The 18,078-nt window shown below is 36.4% G+C and overlaps 2 protein-coding genes across 2 annotated transcripts in view; one reads left to right on the forward strand and one right to left on the reverse strand.

The window, feature by feature from the left end:
• LOC126965115 (uncharacterized) overlaps positions 1 to 12,972 on the reverse strand; it is a 195,961-nt gene extending 182,989 nt beyond the window's left edge. Inside the window, exon 1 of the mRNA XM_050808580.1 lies at positions 12,478 to 12,972. Coding sequence (XP_050664537.1) covers positions 12,478 to 12,551 — 74 coding nt within the window. The 5' untranslated portion in view covers positions 12,552 to 12,972. The remainder of the gene's footprint in view (positions 1 to 12,477) is intronic.
• Positions 12,973 to 13,266: 294 nt separating this feature from the next.
• Positions 13,267 to 18,078, forward strand: part of LOC126965095 (uncharacterized) — a 128,642-nt gene continuing 123,830 nt past the window's right edge. The window contains exon 1 of the mRNA XM_050808558.1: positions 13,267 to 13,395. The gene's annotated coding sequence lies outside the window, so the exon portion shown is untranslated. The remainder of the gene's footprint in view (positions 13,396 to 18,078) is intronic.

Raw genomic sequence — 18,078 nt, forward strand, 5'->3', positions numbered from 1 at the left:
AGAAACACGTATAGCAAGACAAAATATATTTAATAAAGTTTACCATACTTTACAAAATATTTGCTTTTTTTTCATTCCTCAAAAGTTAAGTTGCCTCTATATTTTAAAAATGTACTGATGATTTAGTAATAAAAAAAAATAATTTTATTATTTGATTGATGAAATGGCAAACGCCTATGAAATATTATGCTTAGATCTGTATAGACAAGCATAGCAAAATATACCTACTGATTTATTTTTTATTGTATTTAAAATCTCGATTACTCTTTAAATTACTTATTTATTTATATTACATTAAATTAACAGAATATAATAAAATTCGTTTGATTCAGTATAAAAGACATCAACGAGTCAAATTATAAGTCAATAAAAATTCTAAATTCTAAATTCGGAGCTTATATCCTAATTATTTACTTTTATGATGAAATAAGCAAAAGGCTAAGTTTCTGAATATTTCATTCTTGAAATACGACATGTCTCTCAAGTACTAATAAATGTTATATATAGTTTATATAAATAAATTATTTTTTTGCGACGAACTTCTTTAACGTAGCTTATGTTAGAAAAGATTGATAGAACACAAAGAGGTTTGTTGAAGGCTATCAGCAAATGTGTAATTTGTCTTCTGGTATCCCACAGGGCACAATCTAAGGCCCACTTCTCTGTCTTGTATATACATTAATGATATCTGTAATATGACAAAAACATCTAAATTCTTGTATGCCGATGATTAAAATATACAAAACTATCAGATACATGCTGTTTTTATAATCTAATTTGGCAGTTTGGCTAAGTTTTGTGAAGTAAATTTAAGTATAACTAAATACAAATCACATTTACTAAGAAAAAATATCTCATTAACTTTCGATATAAAATGAACAATAAAGCATTCAGTTGTTGGACAAATATGTAATGCAAGAGTTGTTTTAGATTTAGATGCTCATGATTGATTGATAATTTTGCAAAAGAAAGTTTTTCCGATGCATCGCTTCGTTTCCCGAACAGGAAAATATTTTCGTAACAAAAAAAAACATAGTTGAACTCTTAAAAAATCAACTATTGAATACGTAGTCATATTTTGGGTTATCCTGTCTTCAATATTTATATCGATGTAAGAAAATTAAAGAGAAATTAATATTATTTAGATCATTTATTATCAATTTTTACCAAACCTGTCAATACTGACAGGTTTTGACAATTATACAATTGTGAATTTTTCAATAAAGCAAAGCAAATTAAACAATTATGTAACTAAACAATAAAATTAAAACTGTGAAATTATACATGATAAACAGCATTAAGGTAATCGTGTAAGGTAATCGCAATCTGCAGGTAAAGTGCCCAAGAAGCTGGCAACGTTGCCTCTTTGAATTGCCAAACTTATTCTGTAGTAAAGTTACGTGCCAGATCTTGGGTCATCTATCGAATTTATAATTCGCCTGGACAACTCTTTAATAAGAGTTCAGTCTGACGGAACTCACGATAAGATAATCAATTTAAGATAAACAATATGTTATGTTTTTAAAGTGATAACGCTCACTTCTAGGATTAATACACAAATAAATCCCGCATCGTTCATAAAAAAATTTGTTTTCCAAATTTTATTTGTGAATCAATTTAAGATGCCTGTAAGTTTTTTCCTACAACAGCATACAAAAACTACTAAATATGACAACACCGTAGAATACAACCCGAATCACTGTATATCTTTAAACGAGCAATTCTCTAATATAATTTTTTTTGATGAAATTGAGTATACAGGTAGTTTCGAGGGCGAGAAATCGATCTAGCTAGGTTTCAATTAAAAAAAAATTGTTTTATCCGTGTTTTAATTAGAGACTGCTACAATACCATTAGAATACAAAGGTAAATTTCGCCACTATATACAAGGCTATATAGCTCAGATGGGACATCCAGAAAGCAGAAGACGAGTTTTTTTTGTTCAAGTTTTGTACGTTCTTAAAAATCCGAGCCCTTGCTCGGTCGTCCAGGTACTCTTGTATAAGATCATAAGGCCATACATTAACCTGATTTATATAACAAAGTGTCCTACAAAACCACGAAGTGTGCACGAGACAAAGCAAAAGACTCTGGGACTACAAACGCTGGGAGATACGTTCACTTTCTCGTAGAATGTGGCACAGATGTACTGAACACATTACCTTTGTTGATCTAAGAAACATTACACGAATAAAATTTGATAACAATATTTTATGACGAATGCAGGACTCGAACCCACGACCTCTCGCGTTCCGTGCGAATGCTCTTCCAACTGAGCTAATCGTTCAAGTGACTAATCGTTATTAAATCTTGTATGCTTTGTTCAACTCAAAAGTAGTGGCTTCATCTACAGGATCTACTTTACTGTAGATAACCTGCTCAACCCCAGTATTTGCATATTAGGAAATTAACTTGAGATGTCGATCTTGCAAATCTCAACAATTTGTTATGTTTTTAAAGTGATAACCCTCACTCTCACTTTAAAAACATAATAAATTGTATAGAAACATTACGCAAACATTAAGCATTTATCATCGATAAACAAGTCATCTCCAATCGACTTGATTCTTTGGCGTTGCGTAGAGATGTGCCTTCTCTTCATCTTCCTTTTTATTATTAAAATAAGGCACGAGACGAGCAGGAAGTTAAGCTGATGGTAATTGATACACCCTACCCATAACAGTGCAGTGCCACTCAGGATTCTTGAAAAATACAAAAATTCTGAGTGGAACTACGATTGCGCTCGTCACCTTCAGACATAAGATTTTAAGTCTCATTTGCCCAGTAATTTCACTAGCTACGGCGCCCTTCTGTAATCTCCCTAATGTTTACACATTACTGCTTCACGGCAGAAATAGGCGCCGTTGTGGTACCCATAATCTAGCCGGCTTTCTGTGCAAAGGAGCCTCCCACTGGTAGACATTCTATTCACTTCTTCCACATTTATCTCTCAGCGGTGTTATTATACTACTTATTACTGTAAGTAAAGATTTAAAAGAGTGGAAATGAGTTGCACACTTCTTCTCATTACAGCTCAACTTTTCCGAAGTGCTGGGAAAATCTTTGACATTCATAAGTATTATTTTGACCAAAGTGAATAAATGATTGTTCATTCCTTTTAAGGGTTCCGTAGCCAAATGGCAAAAAACGAAACTCTTATCGATTCGTCATGTCTGTCTGTTCGTACGTCCGTATGTCACGGCGACTTTTTTCCGAAACTATAAGAACTATACTGTTGAAACTTGGTAAGTACATGTATTCTGTGACCCGCATTAAGATTTAGAAAAAAAAAACAGTAAATGGAGCCCAATTTTTGGAACTGAAACTCAAAATTTTTTTTTCATCAAACATTATACGTGGATCCTTCTATGGATTGGTCTTTCAAAATGATATTGAAGTTTCTAATATCATTTTTTTCTTAACTGAATAGTTTGCGCGAGAGACACTTCCAACGTTGCAAAATCTCCCCCCCACTCCTGTAAGTTCTAAAATAAGAGAATGATAAAAATAAAAATAAATATGATGTACATTATCATAGTAAGTAGTTTTTTAAGTTTTTATTATCGAGATCTAGTAAGTGGTTTTTTTAAATACGTCTTAAATCGTATTATCAATAACTTAATTGAAAAAAAATACACTATTATTAAAACATCCATCAAAGTTACAAGAACTTTTATGTTCTGTTACTTGCTGCTACGGAACCCTTCATGGGCGTGTCCCACTCGCACTTGGCCGCTTTTCATTATTCCTTTCCATACGGGTTGATACCAGCAGCCAAATTCCACCACCGGACCTTCTTCAACCGCCTGTTTTGTAAGGAACTTCTTGCCTCCCACATCCACTTTGTGGAGTCAATTTTCGGCTGCAGTTTTCCTGAACCGATACCACTTAAAGCCGGCAGCATCTGGTGGCATCTCCTGAGCCCTGGTCTTGCGGATGTCCATGGGCAGTTGCCTCACCACGCTCTATCACGGGAGCCTCTTGCCTGTTTTCTCCCCTCTTATATTAAAAAAAACCAGCCGATACCACTAAAGGCCGGAAATTGGCAGCATTAAAAATCGCGATACAAAAATAATTGTAGAACGTAGAAGGGCGAAAATTTAAAGTTGTGTGTATTTTTCCATGCTAAATCATAATAAAATTAAGAAAAATCTCAAAAAAATATATATTTAGTGGTGGGTCACCATTATCATTTAGGGGTATTTAAAATAGATGTTGGCCGATATGCTCATAAAATTTCATACAATCGGTTCAGCCGTTTCGTTGGAGTTTGGTAACAAACACCGGGACACGAGAATTTTTTAAGTATAATAGATAATGATGCATGATTCTTGACTGATTCTGCGACGGCCACCTAAAATTTTGGTATGTAAAAGATGGGCTGAGAGTTTCTTATCAGTTCTTCTCCCCATGTCAAAGCCTCTTTAGGAACTGATGTAGCTTCATCACGTTTACCAAATGTTGTTGCAATATGTTATGTTATCCTGTGGTGAATAAATGTTTTTCAATTCTATTCTAATTGTCGACTATTTTTAAAAACTGTGAGAAAATAATTAAAAAAAGATGAATTATAAAATGTCTTGAATAATCCAGCGGTTTTGTTATGATTTGATTGAATACTTAGCATAAGAACTTCATCTTCAACCTTAGAGGTTTTGCGAGTATGTCTTTATTATTATACAGGGTGGACCAAAAGTCCGTTTATAATTGGAATGATGATTAAAAAAAACTAATTACAGTAGATCAAAATTGTTTATTGTTTTCGATAGTAAACAAAAGGGGAATTAATTTTTCAAAAATCACATCATCCATATGCAATCCTTCATTATTCTGGCATTGCTGCAATCTAGAGCGAAAATTTTCGATGACAGCTTTACATGTTTCTGTTGAGATGTTTTGGATTTCTGTGCGAATACGATCCTTTAATTCGTCAAGAGTTACTGGGTTGGTTGGCTGGAATGCAGGGGTTTTTGATCACCATGACATAGTGTCACTCCAATAACAACAATTTTGTCTATTAACGTGCCCATTTAGGTGGAAGTGTGCCTTGTTGAGAAAAAAATGTTTGTAAAACTGGTGAATCGCTCTACCATTTCGTTCGCAAACTGCAACCTAGTGGCATGGTCCTGAGGCCTTAATTCCTGCACCATTTGGATTTTATAGGAATGTAGACTTAAATATTTCTTGAGAACACGGTTTAATACATCATTATCTTGGCACGTAAGGACAGCAGACGGCTTTCGAGTTGATAGTCCAGGTTGGTCACGAACAGACGATTTTACTCGCTCCACGTTTTCGGGGTCCCTCGACGTTCTAGGCCAGCCAGATCGACGTAAATCCATTGTTGCACCCGTCTTCTCAAACTTGAGCACCCATTTTTTAATTAACACACCTGATGGAGCTTGATTTTTGTGTCGTATCTTGTAATGATTGCAAAACTTTCGTTGAGCTAAGGTCGCAGAATCGTTGTTTCGATAGTACTCGCGTACACAAAATGCACGTTGACTACCGCTAAACAACGTACTAAATTCCCATTGGCCGCTCTTGCAATGCGTAACCCTTCCACCCCCCTCCGCCGCCGCTGCTAGACGCGGCAACCGATTCAAATGTAAATGGATTTTTGGTCCACCCTGTATATATTAAGATAATTTTGTTCATTGAATAAATAAATAAATAAATCTAATTTTAACACTAACTGAATGCGATATGTGTCTCTAAAGCAATGAATGAAGTCGCGAAAGTCCAAGCGTAAACTTGTAATGGAAAAAGATATCCAAATTCTTCGAGCTTAAAGAAGAATTTCTAATTTGTCGAATAAACTAGAATGAATGTGTAAAATGCAGTTGGTTCGAAATGTAATTGTATCTAGTGTCGGCGACGCGCGAAGAGGGGGTCGAGGGGGAGGGGGGGGGGGAAGAGAGAGTTGTGAGCACATCCCAGCTGGGGGTGTGCTAATGAAAATTTAAAATAACCAGCACGAACAGAAGCACAAGACTGTAGCTAGGAGCGATTTTGTAGTTGCATTTGGTAACATTCGCTTATCTATATCGGTTGTGCCTACAACCCGGTTAGTAAGTCTTTACCGGCCCTATATTGAGACTTACAAAGCATGGTCTCGATTTCAGACACAAATTTGTTTCGTTCCTCCGAGATGTATCCCGGTGTAAGAAGCATACCCTGCGCTGTCATCTGCATAGCAATAAATATTTCTGATTTTCTATCACTGACATGTAGGGGATTGCACACAGCCAAAGGTTTTTAGTTGGAGCATGCACCGTGGACATTAACCTCGATGCTCCGATCAACCAAGAAGACTCATCTGCACAACCTCTAATGAAGCCCATATGATGGCAGTTTCATTATAAGGTCTTTGTGCTACACCAGCTTGCGCCCATTTATGGGTGAGATAAGAATCTCATACATAATACCATATCCCGATGGAAACCGTTCTGGCAATCACTGATCAATGCTCGTCTAAGTATCTCAAGAGCTGGTAGTTGGCAATTGACTCCATAGCTTTGGAGAAAGTGGAGGCAATGGGGCGATAGTTGGATGGTTCCGAGCGAACACCTTTCTCATGAATCGGGAGCACTAAGGCTGCCTTCCTGAGTAGGAGAGCCGGAAAAGACGGGTAGGGACCGAGGCGAAAAAGCGCCTTTTTGGAGACTTGGCAACTGTCCAGAACGCACGAGTTGCCAAGGAAAGGCGTGCAAGTCTCTCGGCAATTTTGACTACGTGCTTCGTGTTCACATTTTTTTTTGGGCCCAAACAAAGGGAAAGGGCTACCCTCCGGGATAACGACAAGAGGTGGTGAATGCTCATGTATACCTACGCAGCTTAAGTCTGCGTTGGTTATGTAGGACTCACGTAAAAACTAGGTGCCTACCCACTAAAAACCACCTGAGATTGGCTTTGGGCAAGTGCCATCTAAGCCTTCACCGAAGGCGACCTTCTCTTAGGGAGAGAGAGGGGCAAGCGGCACTCCCTATGGAGTATCCGCTGAGATCGTCTTCACGTCAGCAACAACTCTTTTAAGGGACCTGAAGACAGGATTGTAGTATTGTTTAAGTTGGGTGGTATTCATATCCTTAGATACCACCGCATTTACCCAAGCCTGCTTACGGCTACAGGCTATTTTGCTGGAACGGTCAAACCAAGGTTCATTCAATCTAAATAGTGCAAAATAAAATCAACGACTTTAATAATATTTATGGAAAAATATTCATTTATTAAATTGTTTATTGTTATATTATATTCATTTATTAAATAATCGCATCGTAGATAAATTTTGGTACAAATAAAATTTGTAAGTTTATTAATATTATAGCACACAGGTCGTAAAAAATTGCTCAACCTCTCGTGAATTGAAGCAGAGCCTTATCAGAGATGCAATACAGGGTGGCGTTAAGGGGGGGAAGGGGGGGAGTTCAACTGGCCACATGCTCTTATGCAGAGGTGCACTGACCCTTCTTGGGTTAGCAACGGCTGAGCTCTGTGACACAAACCACACGACTAACTCAATATGAACTTCATATAAAATTTAAAGAGTACAACTCCCTGATGTTTCCATACCACTGAACTTTTCCCTTTTACAGTATGAGATTTGAGACATGTTTACATTTTCTGGATTTTACAATGTTTACATATTTCATAATACATACTACGGAAAATGTAGCTATGTCATGTGTATATAAATATTTAATAAACTCCCTCCAAGCTTACGCGTATTACCCGTCCAACGATTTAAAAAGGATCTTTTTACATGGCTTATAGATAAATGTTTTTATTCCATAAATGAAATGTTTACACATTAGATTAAATAAAATTGACTTTAAAATATATATTAATTCTAGTATTTAAATAATGACATTTAAAAATAATTATTATAATTTAAATTGATCTTAATATAACAATTAGTGCTTAAAATATATAGTTATGTTAAATCAATTATAATAATAGCTAGAATTTTGTTAATAATAATTTTGCACATTAAAACTATTTACACCCATAATTTTGATACATTAAAACTATTTACACCCATTGTTACATGTTTTCTAGCAAAATAAAGGATTTATTTATTTTATTTATTAATTTACACCTATAATTTAAAAAATTTTGTTGTTCAATTCGGCAATCGATTATAATTAGTTTTGTAGTACGATAAATTGTTGATAATAACAATTTACATCAATTATATATTTTTATCTCAATTTAAATTACTCTTCAAGCCACGCCGCGTCGGTCGACAACTGAATAACTGCCAATAGATAGGTAAAAATAATAGGTTTCTCAAGAATCTGCACGGCATTGTAATGGGCAGGGCGTATCAATTACCATCAGCTGAACGTCCTGCTCGTCTCGTCACTTACTGTCATAAAAAAAGATCACTGATCATCCGCCAGGTGTCTACCGTTGTCACCTCTTAACCAGCAAACATCACAGAGCATGGATGAGAACGAAGCCAGCCTCCTTTCTCTCACTCTCTATACAGTTTACCTCCATTTTTAACTTACCGATTGAAAATTTTCAAAAACCGGAACGTTATTGGGTTTACCCCGTTCTTCGAAAATCGAGTATGCATCAGATCTCGACGTTTTAAGGTCCTAGGAAGCTTCCCTGACTATTCCCGCGATGGTTACCGTACGTCTGTGTGTGTGTGTGTGTGTTTGTGCGTGTGTGCGTGTGTGTGGTTTAACCGTTTTCTTAATTTTTTTAGGGTTAACCGTTTGCTAATTTTTTTTTTTTTGGTTTTATTTGTGTCTCGATCGTAGTAGTGACTGGTATTGTTCATCATATTAGTCGGAAGACGTCCATTGCTGGACAAAGGCCTCCCCCAAAGATCTTCACGAGAATCGGTCCTGCACCAGCATACGTTAGGTCATCTAACGTATGCTGGTGCAGGTCATTTCGGCGATTTTGACCAGATCATCTTGTGGGGGGCCTACCAACACTGCGTCTTCCGGTATCAAACTCAAAACTCAAAGTTCTTCCATCACATAAATGTGTTTTCCATTGACCTTCAATAAACAACTAGACCACCCAATCGCCTAGTCTATATATAATCGCGTTGTATAAAACATATATAGTAAACATTAAGTTATGGAAAACATTCAAATATTCATTCAAGTTAACACTTTATTTCGTGGCAGTAATGATCAAAGTCTATTGTAGACGCCCATTAGAAGCTCGAACGCGAACACGAGGCAAGCACATTTTGTTTTAGTAATAGAAATGTAATTACACAGGAAAATGATTTAAAACGACAGATTAGTTACACAATTTTCTTAATTTGAAGGGGCATTCACATAAAATACCACACTTTATCCTTTTTATCTTTGGATATACTCGTATTTTGACAGTTTTTCACTGAACAATTTGTCATTGCGTGGCGTTGTATTTAAAGCGCGGTCGAAACACAACTGAATAAAAACTCTGCCTAATAATAATAAAAATACACAATTACTGTTTCGATTTGAAGCTAGTAATTCTCCTTGGCTACTAATCTACTGATATTTAAAATTAGTCACGACAAGGTGCAATTGCATTACTCGAACAATTCTGTTTACGTAACCTGAGCGTAACGGAAGACGCAGTGTTGATGGACCCCACAAGATGGACCGATAATCTGCCCAAGGTCACCGGAATACGCTGGATGAGGGCAGCGCAGGACCGAACGTCGTTGAGATCTCTGGGGGAGACCTTTGTCCAGCAGTGGTCGACTTCCAGCTAAAGTTATGATGATGAACCTAAACGTAACCCTCTTCTCTCATCAGGCTTCGCTGGTTCTAGAATCGGTACCTTCAGAAAACAGGGCGTCCTCAAGTGTTACACAGTGACCACTTAAATTTCAATTCATTTTTTACATCGAAATATCATTTAAATCACCTTTGAGCCAATTCCAAAGTCTCCAACATGAAAAAAAAGTGTTTGTGTACTTATGTGTGCACGCAAGAAGTTATACTTCTATGGCATATCAAAGCAAAAAGCCATAAAATTATTGATTCTTCGTGCTATTCTACTTTTGTTGAAAGAACAATATTGTAAAAAACTTGTAAAGATGGCTTTGACAATTAATGATTAAATAACGAATACGGCTGTTTGGGCTTGAACCCTTTGCCTATAAATGGACGAAGAAACCAAAAAAAAAATAACAAAAGTTGCAAGCGTCAGAACATTTTAGGAATCAATTTCACCCTGTTACTTTTGTGTTACAGTGATGCGTGCGCATCTTAAAATTGTATTCTCATCATTTTTTCATAACGTGCCAAAAGAAGTATAACTTTAAAAACAGCGGGCTTCTTTTTCAATGAAAAATTCGTTACACAATAATAATAGGGTATTTATTTGTGGTATCATTAAGAAAGTCATTTATGTGAAAGCAACTCTTAACACATATATTTTTTAATAATTCTTTTAAACTTCGTAACACACTTGTATTATAGTACATTTTCTGGAATCATAATATAAAAGCATATTACCCAATAAAAGACTTACTAACTCGACTTAATATAGTAGTAAACATTAAGTTTATGTTTTATTCCTGGTGGTAACAGTTTTTAGAAATTTCTCAATCATTTTAAAACATTTCTTTGAGATTTCGTCTTAAATTTTTTTCTCATAAAACTAAAAAGCTTAGGTACGTAACCTAACTCAAATTTCCGTTTCGTTATTCTATTTTTAAATTCTATGTGTTTTTTTTTTGTAACTTTTAAACGGATTAACCGATCGATTGAAAGTCAAAGTCAAAAATATTTTTTGACGTAAAATTCCAAAAACTAATCCGCTCTTGCCATCAAAAACCCACGTCGATCGCCATCAAGCCGGTCAAAATCGGTTGATTCGTTCGTGAGTTATCGTATACGAAAGAATATCGAAAAAATTGTTTTTCCGAAATAACTTCGAAATTTCGAGTTCGATCAAATACTCAAAGATTATTTATGATGCTCAAAAATGCCCTCAACCGCGCTAAATCGGTTCATTCATTCAAAAGTTATTGCCGTTTGAAAATTCAATAAATAGTATTTTATTATACTTCTATCAGACATGATTTTCAGAAGGGTTTTTTCAAATTACTCTGAAATCGAATATCTGATCAAATGCATGTTCCGAGTTCTTTCATAAATAGCTCAAAAATATAGAATAGCTAACTCTTTGAACTTTTTAATTCGAGGAGTCGTCGTAAGTACAATTTGAAGCGCTTAGGTATAGAATTAGCGGGACGTTGCAGGGATGGCCTTTTGGGTCAACCGTTTTCCTAGTTTTTTTAATACAAAAGACAGTCCTCCCGAATCAACTAGCTTATGATAATTATTAACATCTTTCATTATCAACGACTTTGACAGCATTAGACGATATAGTTTTCTATTTAAAGTACGGATAAAGAGAGAAAATATGCGTATTTTAATAGTGAGAGTTACCGCGGCTGACCTAGATATAAGGAGCTATAAAAATACATTCATAATGAAGATTCATTCGTTACACCTTCTTAGTTTTATTCCGGCTATTTTTATTGCTAACGGTCGTACTCAATGGTCATCGTCATAATATATACTGTTAATAGTACGTTTTCGGTTTTGCAGCCTCGGCTCGAACTGATTGGTAAAAGGAGACGAGAGAATCTTTGAATAATTTTGGAGGAATGTCTAAGAAAAATTACTCCGTAGTATTTGCAACTGCTTCATCAGTTTAAACCTTTTTGCTATTAATTTCAAAAGCTCTATCTTAAAAGGATGTTTTACCAGTTTCTTGGTTAATAACGTCTCCGGGTGGTATTAATTTTATTCTCGGATTTTTTGATTTTATTGCTAACGAAGTTTGCTTCTGCAACATTACAAATCGTTTCAGAATATTTTCTGACATAGTTTGCAAATAACTGGTCTGTGCATATGGTCTTCTCATAATATAGGTGCATCATTTAAGTTTCTTCTGCTAACGTAAATACCTGGGGTAGCCTAATCACTATATTTCTTTTTTGACCTAAGCGAAATAGTTTTTCTTTAAATATTCTATTAAATTTATTTGATCAAATGAATTTTGATACTCTGCATCATCGGAATATTGTAAAAATTAAAGTTTATGACCTGAAAATAACGCTGTTCATGTATTATTACGTCACTAAACATTCACAGGAAAGGAACCAATATTTTTTGCCAAAATGGCGAGGAACTAAGTCATTAGAGTCCATTTCGTGAAAGAAGTCTCGCAGACGTGGCGCTGCAATCATATTTTGAGGAAGATATGTTGCTAGCCTAGTGATTATATTACAGTCTATGGTCTTAGCATGTTTTGACACCATTAAAAATTCAGTGATAAATTTAATACTTATTTTACTTGATGTGACAATCCACGTAATAGAACAATACTTAATTACTTCCATTTAATGCCATGGGACTTCCTTCAAGAGATTGACTCTATTTATACTCTTCGTAAGAAAACATAAAAAATATGAAACTTAACGAAGCAAATGCTGACACTAACTCGTTGTGTTTTGACAGAATATGTTTATACAACATCAGATATATGGTGGCCCGGCCGTGGTCTGCCCGAGACATGTTCAGTAACTTTATCTTCCACACAGCACTTGTTCAGGTGGAGGATCCCCACGTATGAGAGTTCAACGTAATGTCAAACACGTATCTATATCAGAAATAATTTCACGTCTAAATATAAACCGTGCATAAGAATTCACAACACAGCGCGCGAGACAGTGAGATAGTGCGACACTCGGGTTCCTTGCCAATGCACGACATTGCGTCTGTGACACGGGCCACTACGCGTTTACCGCCAATTTCAGTGAAAAAGGCGCGCACGTGGTGGACGGGCGAGCGGGGCGATCGATAAGAAGACCGCGATATCGACGTGAGGCTCATCAATGAGGAGCGGAGGCCACGTGAGCGGACAGGCAGCAGGACAGCGCTGGCCGCTGATGGTGCGGACGTCGCAGCGGCATATCGCCTCACCGCCCGCCCGCAATTTCGCGTAAAATTGGCAGCGGACGGGCGGGCGGCGCGGCGCTCCCGAAATAGTGTTCGGACGCGGTCGGGGCGCGTCGGTCGCCGAGCCGCAGTCGCCGAGTGGCCGCGCGCGCGCTGCGTCCGCGTCGCGAGTGTTCGTCCGCGTCGCGAGTGTCCGACCGCCCGCGGCATATTTCGGTCGCGGCGAGACCCCTGGCCGCGTGCTCGGGCCGCGCGCTGGCCCCCGTGCTCTGGTGGTGGTGCCTGGCGCTGCTGCGGCTCGGCGTGCTGTGTGCGTCCCCCGCGCCCCCCGCGCCCCGCGGCCCCCCCGGCGACCATGCGCCCCCGCCGCCCGCGCGCGCGACCGGCGCCCCCACGGCGCTCAATACTACGACCACACCTGCTCCGCCGCAACCGCCGCCGCACGCCGCAACGCACACCGGTCAGTCAATCAACAACCACAGTTACATTTATCACCATAGGGCCAGGAGGTCTACTCGCAAAATCGACAACGATACATTCGGAACGATACGATATTACCCCGAATACATCGCAACTACCCTACTCTAACAAATGTTCGAATTCCTTATCGTTACCATAGACTAATAATTTGATTTTTTTACGATGTTAGCGTGAATGAAATATGTTCAAACCTAAACATTATCTGTGCTACGTCACTGTTAAATGTCAAAAGTCAAAACATAGTTTAGGCGCTAAGGACCATGCCAGACTCTGCACCACCAATTTGGTATCATTAACACATAATGTAAATATTAAAAAAAAATATGTAATGAATGATCATTTAAAATTGAATAAATAATACAAAACTCGCGGATAGTAAAATGTAAAAAAAAAAGTAACTCAACCTTTCTCGTCGACTTCCTATTTCTCAGGCGGCCATTTGCATTATTTGTACGCATAAACGATCAACAAAATGACTTAGTAGTAGAAATTCCTGTTGAATAGTAAAGCACATATAATTATTTCAATAATATTTATTAAGTATGTATATTGTATGGCAAATATATCTATACAACTTGAAACGATATTAGCATCGACAGCCTAGAAGGTGTCGTTGAGATTATCGTAAAAGTGACGTTTGATTGTGGCGTCGTATCGCAAAGCACTTGTGGCTGTAATCGCGTTAGCCGCCTTCGTGAAGGTAGCTACTGAAAATCAGTATTGGGTTATACCTGTGGTTATACGGTATACCTAACTAATACTCTGAGAAGCAAACCTTTTGGGACAAAACACTGCAAGCACCACCTTATTATGTTGATGTAGAATAAGCCTTACTTCAGTATTTCTTCTTTGGTTCCTAACGTATGTTAGTTTTAAGTAGATTAGGCATTATATTATATTCGTAATTATTTAGATAAGTTTTTCATATTCCTTGTTATTATATTTTATAAATGTTTACCTCTATTTGTAGTGTTTATTCCAAATAACTATATTATTACTTACTTACAAAAACAACATCGTAAATTTTTATAATAACGCAAATACGACTTGGTCATTCAACTTGATTTCAAATTCAAATAATTTATTAGAAATAGAAAATAAACTCAAAAAAAGACAGCTTTTACTCATATGTTCTTTATTAAATTATTCTACTTAATACCTAGGGCTAGGCGGACGTCGTAGATTTTTACGATGCGACGCTGCAACACAGTGTTGTAGCCGTGCCCAAACAGTCTGTCATACCTTATTCGTATATACCACTTGATACTATCTTGTTGTTTTCTTATCAACGTATAGCATTTTTTTACACAATTTCTCAGAGTTCGCTGATATAATTCTTAGAATTTTATTTATTATTTGATACTAGCTGACCTGGCAAACGTTGTTTTGCCATATAAATTTTATTTTGTAAACCTTCCTTGAGCTTCAACAAATCATCAAATAAAGGAGTTATTAGGGAACATACAAACTTACATTCTCATTTATTTAGATAGATACTCAATGAAGTACTCTATATTGTTACAAATATTAAAACCATAAGTCTACTTTACTTTAATTCCATAGACAATGTTGGTTCTCTCTAATCTGCCTCCTGACAACTTAACCTCCTCTTTGTTCAGTAAGTTGTCAATCGGTTACTAACGTGTTTAACACGAACGATCAGCAAGCCAGTCGAGCAAAGAGTATAATAATATATAGGGAAAAGAGAGCCCTCTCAACGCATTATGAGCTGTTTATTTGAAAACTAGCGCCATCTGGAGATTGGCCCCGAAAATAACTATTATAAGCTCCAAATTATAAAATTCATTTTTAATGTTGTGACGCAATTAAATAACTAACTCTACTTTTTAATGTAGGTATTGCAATTTTTTACCATGTTGAAATTGCGTGTAGAGTTAATTATTTAATTTTGTCACAACATAGAACATAAAGGATAGATTTAGTAGTGCAAATATGCAAAATGGAACACGAGAGCTACCTGCTACATACATGCGCAAACGCTAGAACTAGCCGCCATTTTATGACCAGTCGGCAGTGACACAATTAATGAAAAGTTGAAAGGTTTCAAGGCGAGTGACAGCTGACAAAGCTTTCATTTTCGGGCCAACTAACAGATGGCACTACAGTCTTCTGAAAACGTCACTTTAAGGCGTCTGTCCCACCCCTGCAGTCGAGCTACAACAGTCGCCTGGCATGGTTGCCTTCTAATACCATATTCGTACATTAAGTGAAGTAATATGAGAAGTAATTGTAAATTCTAATAAAGCGCTTATTGTGAAGACGACGTTTCACTGGCTCGACCTTAAAAATATATTATCTAATATTATACAATCAAGATCAAGAGATATAAACATAATATATCCTCATATTTTTTACACTTCAAACGATCGAAATACTTCTTTTTCTTATCTTATATAGATAGTATATTATCTAAGATGAGATATTTTGATGTTTGATTGGGTATATATTATTATCTATGTATATATTTATCATAATATTACAATGATTTGTATCTTTTGTTAAATTGTATATTTCTGTATGTTTATTGTGTGACTAGATAGTATCTCTAATCAACAACGGCATGACCATCTTCCCCAAATCTTCTTATACTAAGAAGCAGATAATATCCTGGTGAAGGAGGTTGTAATGAATTCCGTAGGCAGTTCCTATCTTCCCAGATGGCGGCTCCTTTTATTTTAGACAACTCTATTGTTCACTCCATTTTCTGAAGATATGACGAAGACTTTCATCCTTTTCGTGACAGATGGCACACTTGGAGTGATGATTGAGCTATATGAGGTTGTTTGTTTAGTCTGCACTCACAGGAATACACGTCGTGGTCTTCTCTCGCCGCGCCCACAGGGGCGCGGTGGGGGAATGCTGATCGGGACTTCTCGTCCCCTGCAGCAGGTGTGGAAACGGGTGGGTCATTGGGGGTGTGAGCGGTTGCTCTCTGCTGTCGTCTTCTTCATTTTATGGTTTATTTGTTGGGAGAGCTCGGAGCCCCCCTTTGTGGTCATCTTTTTATAGTTGAGGGAGCGCCTGTTCCGTCAGTAGTAGGGATTCGCCGGTTCTGGCTCACAGTAGTAGGGATTCGCCGGTTCTGGCTCCTCGATTCTGGCTCACTTGCTCGTGATGCCTACTAAAAAAAAAAAAAAAGAAGTTTGGTGTCAAACTGGGGGTTTTGATGTATTTCCGAGCGATTGCGCTGATCCGTTTTTCGATATCTCTTATAGTTTCAAAGTTAGCATTTTAAATTAAACAGATCCATAATCATTAATAATCACTGGTCATTTAGCTAATGATTGGTGAGCGACTCAATGTCTAAATTTCCATGAACGTGATACAGGTAATTTACTAATTACCTCTATCACATTCGTTACTACGATTAAAAAGACAGTTTCTGTATTTATTATTTATTTTTAAAACATGATTTAAATAAAGTATATAATAAAACATCATTGCAGATTGTATCATTTTCAAAATATTTGATGAAATCATTCAAACTCTTCTTATTAAACTTAAAGTATAGATACATTATGCAGTACTCGCCACACACTGCGGTATATTCATTCTGTACTCTTGCAGTATTGTAGTTATACATTCTGCAATTCCTTTGTAAAAACATCAGCTGGAATCCCTGAGGTGGACGACCATATGAATCGAAGTATTGTCCAATACCCTGCTCATCAATGTGTATTGCAACCCAGTGAGTGCCTGGCTTATTATCACTATCTAAATTGCTGACAATATAACAGGGCGTTACAACATATATCGGCAATCGGTTTGCCGCGTAAACATTATTTTTAATACTGGGATCGATTTTGTTCAAATAATTCTGTATCTCGATTGTATTCATATTAGTTGAGAACAGGGTCTTGTCAGTTGCGAGGATTGAATAGTTATGTGGATCATAATAACATAAGCACTCAATAAATAAGGCTTTAATGTATCTTATTCATGTATTTAAAACTTATATGGTTACAATAAAACAAAATATCATTACAAGCGATTCAAATATAAATCTATGAACATTTGATGAAATTATATTTTCATCAATTTTATTATAATATAAAAGCTGATTGAAAACGAACTTTGTACCTACATACTTACGTAGTCATTAGTACAATCTGGAAATGTTGACTCCATTAAACTATCAATAATTGAACTTATCATTTAAGTGCCATTATGTTTCACCACAATATTTAAAAACCAGTACTAATCATAAACAAATTTACTTTTACGATATTTTAGTATAAAATGCTAGAACTGTTCAGAAAAATAATCATTGAAGTGGCGTATTCAGTCAAATTATTATATATTTTGTGTGTTGTGTAATTGTTGAGTGATTTGCTGCAATGGAGGTAAGTTTTATCTATTATTCACTTTGAAATTAAAAAGTAATATCATTTGTTATATTAAGATATGTATGTATAATACTATTCTAAAGCAGTCTTATTGTTGTTGTAGAATGCATTCAACCCAACAATGGAAGAAACTACATATAAAACATTTTACTATCCATTATCTGAAGATAGTCAGGATTCATTAAAAGTTCCTCAACTTAAATCCTTGAAGAGGGCCAGCTCAAATGAAAATATAGATGCATTATTCGAAGTGAAAAAAACAAAACAAAAGAAAATATCATCATCAATATCCAGAG

The sequence above is a fragment of the Leptidea sinapis genome, chromosome 6 (assembly GCF_905404315.1).
Source record: "Leptidea sinapis chromosome 6, ilLepSina1.1, whole genome shotgun sequence".
NCBI classification, from domain to species: Eukaryota; Metazoa; Arthropoda; class Insecta; order Lepidoptera; family Pieridae; genus Leptidea; species Leptidea sinapis.